The sequence below is a fragment of the Salvelinus alpinus genome, chromosome 33, assembly GCF_045679555.1.
Source record: "Salvelinus alpinus chromosome 33, SLU_Salpinus.1, whole genome shotgun sequence".
In the NCBI taxonomy this organism is placed as follows: Eukaryota; Metazoa; Chordata; class Actinopteri; order Salmoniformes; family Salmonidae; genus Salvelinus; species Salvelinus alpinus.
In genome coordinates this window covers 20,517,020-20,527,680 of record NC_092118.1, presented here as the reverse complement: position 1 = coordinate 20,527,680, position 10,661 = coordinate 20,517,020, and the positions used below count along the sequence as shown (strand labels likewise).

The 10,661-nt window shown below is 41.1% G+C and overlaps 1 protein-coding gene across 1 annotated transcript; it reads right to left on the bottom strand.

Moving 5' to 3' along the window:
* Window positions 1-1,367: 1,367 nt before the first annotated feature.
* LOC139563046 (ammonium transporter Rh type C-like) lies at window positions 1,368-7,561 on the bottom strand. The gene is made up of 11 exons (XM_071381303.1): window positions 7,271-7,561; window positions 6,264-6,456; window positions 5,139-5,289; window positions 4,799-4,946; window positions 4,447-4,613; window positions 4,140-4,277; window positions 3,738-3,874; window positions 3,298-3,422; window positions 3,077-3,150; window positions 2,733-2,818; window positions 1,368-2,493 (listed from the first exon to the last, which is right to left on the bottom strand). Exons 1-11 carry the CDS (start codon window positions 7,494-7,496, stop codon window positions 2,454-2,456), a joined length of 1,485 nt encoding a protein of 494 aa, XP_071237404.1. The 5' UTR covers window positions 7,497-7,561; the 3' UTR covers window positions 1,368-2,453.
* Between the last annotated feature and the right edge of the window lie 3,100 nt (window positions 7,562-10,661).

Sequence of the window (10,661 nt, the reverse complement as noted above, 5' to 3'; positions counted from 1 at the left end):
CAGTCAGGATGTGGCCCCGAAGTTAATTGACAGCAAGCCAGGGCAGATTGCAGAGGTCTTGAAAAAGAAGGGTCAACACTGCAAATATGTAATTGTCAATAAAAGCCTTTGACACTTATGAAATGCTTGTAATTATACTTCAGTATTCCATAGTAACATCTGACAAAAATATCTAAAGACACTGAAGCAGCAAACTTTGTGGAAATTAATATTTGTGTCATTCTCAAAACTTTTGGACACGACTGTACACTGTATTTCTGATCAATTCAATGTTATTTTAATGGGAAAAGTATTAAGTTCTGCTTTTCTAATGTATCAAATACTTATGTCATGCAATAAAATGCAAATTAATTACTTAAAAATCATACAATGTGATTTTCTGGATTTTGGATTCCATCTCTCACAGTTGAAGTGTACCTATGATAAAAATTACAGACCTCTACATGCTTTGTAAGTAGGAAAACCTGCAAAATCGGCAGTGTTTCAAATACTTGTTCTCCCCACTGTATATGTGTGTGCGTTAATAAACTCAGTAGTTCTAACACTACCTGAACTCTAACCAAGAATGTACTCAATACAATTAAATAGCTAAACTTTTGGGTTAGTGGCTTTAGACTAAAAAACTATTTTATCAAGGTTAAAATACAGCTGCTGTATTAAGCCTCTAGAAGATACATGAAAATGCCAGTTAGTCACATTTAAACTTGCAAATATACAGACATTGGATACATTTCAACTTACATAAAACTCCTTTCAAACTCTGCTTAGCTGTAGTCTGTCCCAAAGCATCGTGTTACACCTACAGTCAATATTTACAGGATTCATATATTCAAAACAATTTCAATGATATTACTGATTTGAAATAGACTTACCATGACTTTCAAACAATTCATCATCCTCAAACAGACATGGTCACATGGTGTAGGCCCCATAGTAGTAGTCTCTCCAAAAGGGGGACACTTTCACGGCACTTCCATAGAAAGCGATTTTCGAAGCAGGTTCGTTTTTGCTAACTCTGACCCAAATCCTTTTTCTTAACCTCAGTCTCCTAACGTGCTATGCTAATTTTCCTAACCTGCTGCGAAAAAGAAATTTTGTGTGCAGTGAAAAGCATTTCCCCTCTCCAAAATTGCTGACTGAAGTTGCCTTTTAAAGGGATAGCAGGTCATTGATTTTAGACCTTCATTACCTCACCATAGTGGTGGACATTCAAAAGGTCCCACCTGTTACTGTACATGTTGATCATGCTGGTCTGTATGTACATCTTATGTACAGTATCTTCTCATTCACACTGAGCATGACACCAGATATACACATCCTGACATCCATCTTACATGACTGTGGAGCTATCAAGGAGAAACACAGTATATCTAACATCACATTTTATTTGTTAAGTTACATGAGTAGCAACATTTAAATAAACATGATTTTGAGTATAGAATAAGATTTACATAAAACATCTAAATAACTTCTGTCACTCAGACAACAGTACAGTAAAAACAATTAACAGGTGGAAGACAGAGGGCATCTCAGAAGACAGGGGATACATTCAATCAATAGAGATGGTGATGAAAATGTGTTTGCATAAACGTAGCTTTAAAAGCTGTTTAAATGCATTATGTTACCAAAAACGTTCAAGTAAAGTTTAAATCGTTATCCCAAACAAAGAGTCAGTGATGAGTTGTAGAAGTACATTTAAAGTATTTAACCAAAGAAAATGATCACATTGGGGACTCAAAGGGTACTCCTGCATTTTGAAAATAGAGCAAAACCATTTTGTTTTTTTTCAGAGCACAAAAGACAAAATATCCCATTTTAACTAAAAGTAAACTACTGTCCTCTTCACATATGCACCAGCTGTATTAAAATAAAAAAGTATCTGAAAAGAAAATGGGAAGAAAATGTACAACATACAAGGCCACAGAATGAGGATTGGTCAAAGTGATTTCATAAAAAAATCCTTTCCTCAACCTCATTCAATTCAGTGGTTGTGGTCAAAGATTTCACAGTGTGTGATTGTGTAATATATATATATATATATATATATTACACAGTATACCAATGCTCAAGAAAAGCTCTATTGGCCATTTTGTGTAGTAGGTTATAGTTGGACATACATAATGTGGATTAAGTGCAGATCTTAGAGGTCCTTTCAATAGATCAGCATTTTACCAGAATTCCGGACACAGTGTTCCGTGCCAGTGCATAACCATCTAGGAAGTGTATGTGATCTAATGGTGTGGGTGGTGGGTGGAGGGGTGAAGGCACATACAGTATCTAATGGCTTCAAATGTAGGTAATGACCTTAACATAAGATGCAAGAAAGCATGTTTTAATGTGCCTTGTATAGGTGTCTTCATTTAAGGGGAGTGTGGTTGTCTTGTTGGATTTCCGTGGTAATTCCGTGGTCCAGCAGCACGTATTTGGGTAGTGGTGTCCTCACACCTCTGTATTTAGCTTTCACAGTGTTCCACAGAGAAGTTGGACTCAGATCTATTAAGATAAGAGCAAAACATCACAGACTTAGAAAGAAAAACACAAATGTTTCCCTACACTGCTCTCTCTTGTGGAATGATTAGTCATTACAATAAATAGAGAACATAATGGTTTGAGAAAAGATTGGATTATCTATAAACAAGTACTGTATTTAAAACTAATCCTTGATTATAACTTCAACAAATCACTAACGATTTGTGTGACATGGTCAAACAGAGCATGCTGAATGGACTTACAGGTCTTGCTGCTTGTGGATCACGTGGTTGTTGTACTCCAGAATGGGAGGGATGCTCTCCTGATGCTCCTCCTCTTCATCAGGGAGCTGTGAAGAAATCATAGGTGATTTAGGTTTTATTGTCCTACTTGTGTGAAATGTCTTCAGTGTGGTCAATGTAATGCAATAGTTTTATTGACTACTATAGTTTTTTTTTTTTTTTTTTCTCTCTCCATTTAGTCATAGAAATTCAATGTAGATCTCAAAGGTGGTCTGTAGGTCGTCACGTGAGACTAAATCAAATACAATGGCACCACCTAGTGGCTGTATTGTGAACAGCAGGTGATGAGCAGCTGGTTCCTTTACCTCCCAGTACATCTCATCATCGAAGCAGTTCTCATCAGCAGGATCACCCCAGATGGGTAACTTCAGGATGGAACCTGTGAACAGAGGAGATAGCGTTTAACTTCAGTCCCTTTCCTTCAAGTACGTCACCCCCTATACCACCCATGTCACCTCTAGGTCACCCTTTATACGCCCATGGCTCCTCTCTATCTCTGATGCTAGGCTGTCGCGGCCAAACTCACCGACTATAGCTCCGCCTACAACCCCGAAGACGATGGACACACACATGCCAGCGGCCTGGTATCCACCCTGAGTTAACACGGTTCTGTCCTTAAAGTCTCCAGTGAAGTCAAACGTGTTGATCAACCTGGACGGAAAAGAACAATGTACAGAATCAGATTGTGTCCCATATTTAGGCTTTATGTTGAGTCTTCTAATGACTCTGTATATTTCCAACTAACTGTCAGATTACAGCCTAAACTGTAACTGACATAAATTGTTTGGTGCAAAATGACATTAATCGTTTAAGATATGTCCTGTGACATACAGTAACTGTGTGATATGATTGGTTGATGAGAGGTTGTGGGGGAATATGTGTTCTGATTGTCTGGTAACAAGGATACATGTTCAGGTTCATGTGGTTTGGCTGTGTAGCCTTAAGCCCTCGGGTCTCCGGACTCACCCCTGCTTTCCGTAGACTGACTCGCTGGCAGCTGCAGCAGTGATGGCTCCAACTATCCCGCCAATCACCCCAGGCATGGCGTGCAGGTTGTGTATTCCACACGTGTCCTGAATCTTCAGTGTCTTTTCCAAGAAGGGCTGGGAGGGGACAGGGAAAAGTTTAACACACCTGTAAACAGCCCCAAATAGTGTATTACCATTTATGGCAAAGGAATCTGCCCAACAAATATTAGGCAGCCATTTAGAGTGCTATACCTTCTTTATTGAGTGTGGCCCAACATCATTCATAAGAAGTAAATAAGAGTTGTAAGAGTTGTCATGCCTTTCTTTGGACAGAACCTACTAAGCCTACAAAACAAGACAATGTAGCTTCAAGATGTGAGAGGCCAGGGGTGAGACTCACAGAAATGAAGATGTAGCCCATGGTAGAGATGATGCCGCAGAAGAAGCCCACGATCAGAGCTCCGTAGGGAGAGATCATAAACTCAGCCGCTGTCCCCAAGGCAACACCCCCAGCCAGGGTGGAATTCTGGATATGCACCTGTTAAGCAAGAGAGAGCACCAGTCATGACACTCAAACTTGTCAGTCAACAAGATGAGTGCAGAGGAGGATTATGCAGACTGAGAGGTCATCAGTTAGTGTCACAAATACACAGTTACAGAGAATGTCACATATTCAAACACACATACACATAGTGATGGTTCCTTACCATGTCGAGCTTGCCAGTCTTCTGGGAAAGGCTGGAGATGGCCACTGTGGTGAGGACAGTGGAGGCTAGGCACAGGTAGGTGTTGATGACTGCCCTGTGCTGACCGTCTCCATGGTCAGTAATGGCCGAGTTGAAACTGGGCCAGAACATCCACAGGAACAGTGTGCCTGAGGAGAGAGAAGGGACAACACAGTTAAAATACACCGATCATCACACACACTTCAAAACAGGAACAGTTCCATGCAGAAAACTTCTACAAACTAAAGATAGGTCACCATCACCAGAGGGAGTGAAACCCACACAGAGCAAATCAGAACCATTCGTATGTTTATGCAATGAACAACTAGCTCACCGATCATGGCGAAGGTATCGGAGTGGTACACAGAGCCCTGCATACGCTTGCTCTGGTGTAAATTAGGTCGGTAAAGGACCCGAGAGATGGCCAGACCATAATAACCTCCAAAGGTGTGAATAACCATGGAGCCACCGGCATCCCTAGCCTGTGGGGATAGAAACAGTCATTTGTTACCAGGTGTACAAAACCATGTGATTACGTGGCTGCAGGCCATTGAGGTTACATAAATACGTTACTATATCAGGGTTATAGGGTGAATTCAATGAATCCAACCATGGCTAATACAGTGTGTTTAATTTAATAGTTGTACGCCCAGAGAGTGCTTAATGGGACTCACATGAAGTAAGTTCAGAATGATGTACTCTTCCACAGCGAACAGAGTGACACCAAACAGGGTCATAACCAACAGCTGGACCGGGCTGACTTTGCCCAGCACTGCCCCGTAGGCTATGAGACAGCCCGCCACACAGAAGTCAGCATTGATCAGACTGCAGATAGAAGACACAGGTGGGTGGGGTGGAGACAGATTACTACTGGAGAGTCATGTGAGAGAGTCAGTCATGTATACAGTAGTAAAACCTGAATGACTAGATCAGTAAGTAATCCTCCTTCAGGTAATCCTCCTTCAGGTCTTTCTCTCAGCTATGATAGGAATGATAGTCTGCCCTTCAAGATGAATAACCCGGGAGATAAGTCTCAAGGATAATGATATTTGTGATGAAGTCAACCTAAATGATTACAACCTCCCCGCCTCTTGTTATTGAGATTCTCAGAACAAGTACCCATCCATCAGTTGAACCCAGGGATGGGGAACTGTGATGGGGGTGACCCCCCTCATGACAGTGAAGAGAAAACATTTACATTTTAAATTCAATTTCCTGCAAAACAGCACATTTTGGCATGGGACGTAGAGAAAATGTTGCTGTTCTAAAGCAAGTTTGCAGCAATTCTACACATTTTGTCATGGGGTGGAGGCAAATATTTGCATCGATGGGCCCCACACCGGTCGGTAATACGATCATGCTTAAATAGCTGGCCACTAGACTCACCAATCTAAAAACAAATGTAGCTGACATGTGCTAATTGAGTGACTGCTGATGCACAACCACATTTTGAAATTGCACTTAGTTTATTCTATTATTCTAACTCTCAATAGTAAATTGAGATCCCTACTGAGTCCCCCCCAGTTTAAATAATAATAATATGATGTCCGCGGGCCGCCAGTTGCCCATACCTGGTTTAACCCATCACTGCTTAACCCATGGTGACAGCTTGCTTAACCCTAAGAGAGTTTATGGTACAGTCTATTGCTCCTACAACCATTCTGCCATTGTCTCAGTATGAGTAGCAACTCACTGATTAAGCCTCCTCCCCTCTCCTATGCATGTGCATACCTCATCAGTTCTCACTCTAATTACTGAACAAATTGCAGCCTCAGATGCACATCAGTGCGGTTGCATACCTTTCAATACCGATGAAGATCTTTCCTGTCTGGGGGTCTAGAGAGTGGAACCAGCCTTGCATGAGCAGAGCCCACTGCAGGCCGAAGGAGGCAATGAGGAAGTTGAAGCCGACCGCACCGAAGCTGTATCTCTTCAAGAAAGTCATGAGGAACCCAAAACCCACAAAGATCATCACATGGACATCCTGGAAGCCTGGAGAGAGGAGAGTTAGAAGGAGAAAGAGTGAGATAGAGAAAGAGAGAGATGGAGAAAGAGAGAGATGGAGAAAGAGAGAGAGGGAGAGCGAGAGAATTATTAAAAGTGTGAAATAAATCCTACTAGTTAATGCAACATGTTATTGCATCAAATGCAAGTAGTTGCATAGTTTTTGATAAAAATCAGTCCTGGTGTTCTGTACCATTTGGTCAAAGTTTTAAAGCGATTAACTCAACATGTTCAACTGGATATGTCATCACCAGATTAGCAGGTTTAGGATACACACCCTGTCAGTTTACACGCCAGAGCTACAGCTGGGATATAATCTCTGACAAATCAAAACACATCATATTATAAGAGGAAACAGATGCCACATAACATCACAAGTGAACTTAACTTGTCACTCATTCAGCCTGGCTATCAGCAAAGATGCACCATCAGAAGCTGATATGAACCAAGCTAGAATCAGACAAATTGGAAATAAGACCTGACCAACATGTGGTAAAGAGGATACGTAGTTTTAACCCAAGTTAGGGAGGCAAATTTGGACTGCTACTGCATTAGTCCATTAATGAATAGATGCTTTCAAAATAACTGAGACTGAGATCGTTATCCAGAGGATTTCACAGGGGAAATTGTCAAACATCTTAGAGATCAAAGGTTGTCATCTGATCAAACAGCAAGCATGCTTTTTATTAATAACCTGATTCTTTATCATTTCAATGAAGATGAAACCATGAATCATACATTTACTGTATATTGTCAACCTAAACGATGCACCAGGCAGTCCAGTGATTATGAATGTACTTACTGGGGTATCTGAAGTAGAAGTCATTCTCTATGTCGCTGGTGATGTTGTCATGGGCCTTGGTCTCTACCCAGTGTGCGTTCGACTCCTTGTCGTAGCGGATGAAGACTCCGAAGAGGATGATCATGGCGATCTGCCAGACGAAGCAGACTACCGGCAGTGTAAGACGGATGTTGGTGTTCTTTTGCCGAGAGAAATAGTCTTTGCATCCCTGGCTGCAATTCCCCATGGTGGTGGCTGAGTAAGTACTGAGACAGTGATGCTCTTTGACGTGCCCTGAGTGTGGCTGTGACCCTGAAACTACAGGCTGTATCACTACAGGTATATATGGGACAAAACAGAGGTGTGTCCTCAGTGTGAGCCAGCTGTTGCCCTACCCAGCGCCAAACCCTCCCTCCCCGCCCTCTGGCACCTTGATAGATGACATCTGGCACGAGGCAGCAGAGAGTCCCGTGCATTTGATTGTTTGTCACGAACAACATGTTTCATTGGAGGGGTTAGAGGAAAATCAGAAGGAAAAAAAATATGGTTGCCATTTTTTGTTGTTAGAGGAGATCTCCTTTGTTGTTACTGGGCAACAAGCAACCTGGTCTCAGAGAAAGAAGTATAATACTATACATCCTCCAAGATGTATGATAAGTTAAGTCATCCAATTTGTATGCTATTGTACTGTACAACCGGGTAAAACGTATGATGATACACAGTACCAGTCAAAAGTTTGGACACAGATACTCATTCCAGGGTTTTTCTTTATTTTTACTATTTTCTGCATTGTAGTTTAATAGCGAAGACATCAAAACTATGAAATAACACATATGGAATTATCTAGTAGCCAAAAAAGTGTTAAACAAATCAAAATATATTTTATATTTGAGATTCTTCAAAGTATCCATCCTTTGCCTTGATTACAGCTCTGCACACTCAACTGGAATGCATTTCAATTAACAGGTGTGCCTTGTTAAAATGTAATTTGTGGAATTTCTTTCCATCTTAATGTGTTTGAGCCAATCAGTTGTGTAGTGACAAGGTAGGGGTGGTATACAGAAGATAGCCCTATTTGGTAAAAGACCAAGTCCATATTATGTTGTTAGGTTCTAAATGAACCGAGTAAAACTCAAGGACGATTAGTAAAGCTTAAACCAAGTTTATTCACCCATTGGGTCATACAGCTGCATAAGACAAAAACATATTTCCACCAGGGGTAGTATATATACCCCAATTTGTGAGGAGTCTCCTCCTTCCCTCTAAATATTACATCTGTATTACTAGGCAGGACGTCAAGTGATGCGGGCAATAAACTGTTCCTTCTCCCTTAATGTCACCTCACCTGACCTCGACCCCCTTCCTCACTAATCCACAGCTGTCCACCATTATCAGTGAACACAATCATGTGATTGACTCTCCTCTACTCAGCACCTCCCAAAGCCCCCTGGCTCCTCCTGACCCAACCATATACAGTTGAAGTCAGAAGTTTACATACACCTTAGCCAAATACATTTAAACTCAGTTTTTCACAATTCCTGACATTTAATCCTAGTAAACATTCCCTGTCTTAGGTCAGGTAGGATCACTACTTTATTTTAAGAATGTGAAATGTCAGAATAGTAGAGAGAATGATTTATTTCAGATTATATTTCTTTCATTACATTCCCAGTGGGTCAGAAGTTTACATACACTCAGTTAGTATTTGGTAGTATTGCCTTTAAATTGTTTAACTTGGGTCAAATGTTTCAGGAGCCTTCCACAAGCTTCCCACAATATGTTGGGTACATTTTGGCCCATTTTTCCTGACAGAGCTGGTGTAACTGAGTCAGGTTTGTAGGCCTCCTTGCTCGCAAACGCTTTTTCAGTTCTGCCCACACATTTTCTATAGGATTGAGGTCAGGGCTTTGTGATGGCCACTCCAATACCTTGACTTTTTTTACCTTAAGCCATTTTCCACAACTTTGGAAGTGTGCTTGGTGTCATTGTCAATTTGGAAGACCCATTTGCGACCAAGTTTTAACTTCCTGACTAATGTCTTGAGATGTTGCTTCAATATATCCACATCATTTTCCTCCCTCATGATGCCATCTATTTTGTGAAGTGCACCAGTCCCTCCTTCAGTGTTTGAGGTGACAGACGGACAGTGCTTTAAATATCTAATGGTGCAGTCATAGTTCATCTCTTGCCAGGTCATGTTACTTAGCATTTCTTTCAAGGTGCTTGAGTGATTGTTAACATAAGATAATTGGGCTTTGTGACTGTGTTTACTCATGGTTGATCAATCACTCTGTGGTGTATGTCTGTCTGTCACCCAACTTGTCTTCACGGTTGGGATGGTGTTCTTCGGCTTGCAAGCATCCCCCTTTTTCCACCAAACATAACGATGGTCATTATGGCCAAACAGTTCTATTTTTGTTTCATCAGACCAGAGGACATATCTCCAAAAAGTACGATCTTTGTCCCCATGTGCAGTTGCAAACCGTAGTCTGGCTTTTTTATGGCGGTTTTGGAGCAGGGGCCTCTTCCTTGCTGAGCGGTCTTTCAGGTTATGTCGACATAGGACTCGTTTTACTGTGGATATAGATACTTTTGTACCTGTTTCCTCCAGCATCTTCACAAGGTCATTTGCTGTTGTTCTGGGATTGATTTGCACTTTTCACATCAAAGTAAGTTCATCTCTAGGAGACAGAACGCGTCTCCTTCCTGAGTGGTATGACGGCTGCGTGGTCCCATGGTGTTTATACTTGCGTACTATTGTTTGTACAGATGAACATGGTACCTTCAGGCGTTTGGAAATTGCTCCCAAGGATGAACCAGACTTGTGGAGGCCTACAATTATTTTCTGAGGTCTTGACTGATTTCCTTTGATTTTCCCATGATGTCAAGCAAAGAGGCACCGAGTTTGAAGCTAGGCCTTGAAATACATCCACAGGTACACCTCCAATTGACTGAAATTATGTCAATTAGTTGGAATTTCTGTAATTTTCCAAGCTGTTTAAAGGCACAGTATGTAAACTTTTGACCCACTGGAATTGTGATACAGTGAATTATAAGTGAAATAATCTGTCATGAAAACAATTGTTGGAAAAATTACTTGTGTCATGCACAAAGTAGATGTCCTAACTGACTTGACAAAACTTTAGTTTGTTAACAAGAAATTTGTGGAGTAGTTGAAAAACGAGTTTTAGTGACTCCAACCTAAGTGTATGTAAACTTCCGACTTCAACTGTACATTCGTCCTACAGATACCCATTAACTTCTGGTGTATAAAGTTACCAGCCTCAGAAATTGCAGCCCAAAAAAATGCATCACAGTGTTCAAGTAACAGACACATCTCAACATCAACTGTTCAGAGGAGACTGTGTGAAACAGGCCTTCATGGTCGACTTGCTGCAAGGAAACCACTACT

Bases quoted from the DNA above. Each gene is read 5' to 3' on its own strand.
- LOC139563046 (XM_071381303.1), bottom strand. From the start codon at position 7,496: ATGGGGAATTGCAGCCAGGGATGCAAAGACTATTTCTCTCGGCAAAAG. The intron at 6,457-7,270 runs GTAAGTACATTC...TCCTCTCTCCAG, and splicing joins CTTCTACTTCAGATACCCCA to GCTTCCAGGATGTCCATGTG. The intron at 4,278-4,446 runs GTAAGGAACCAT...CTTGCTTAACAG, and splicing joins AGACTGGCAAGCTCGACATG to GTGCATATCCAGAATTCCAC.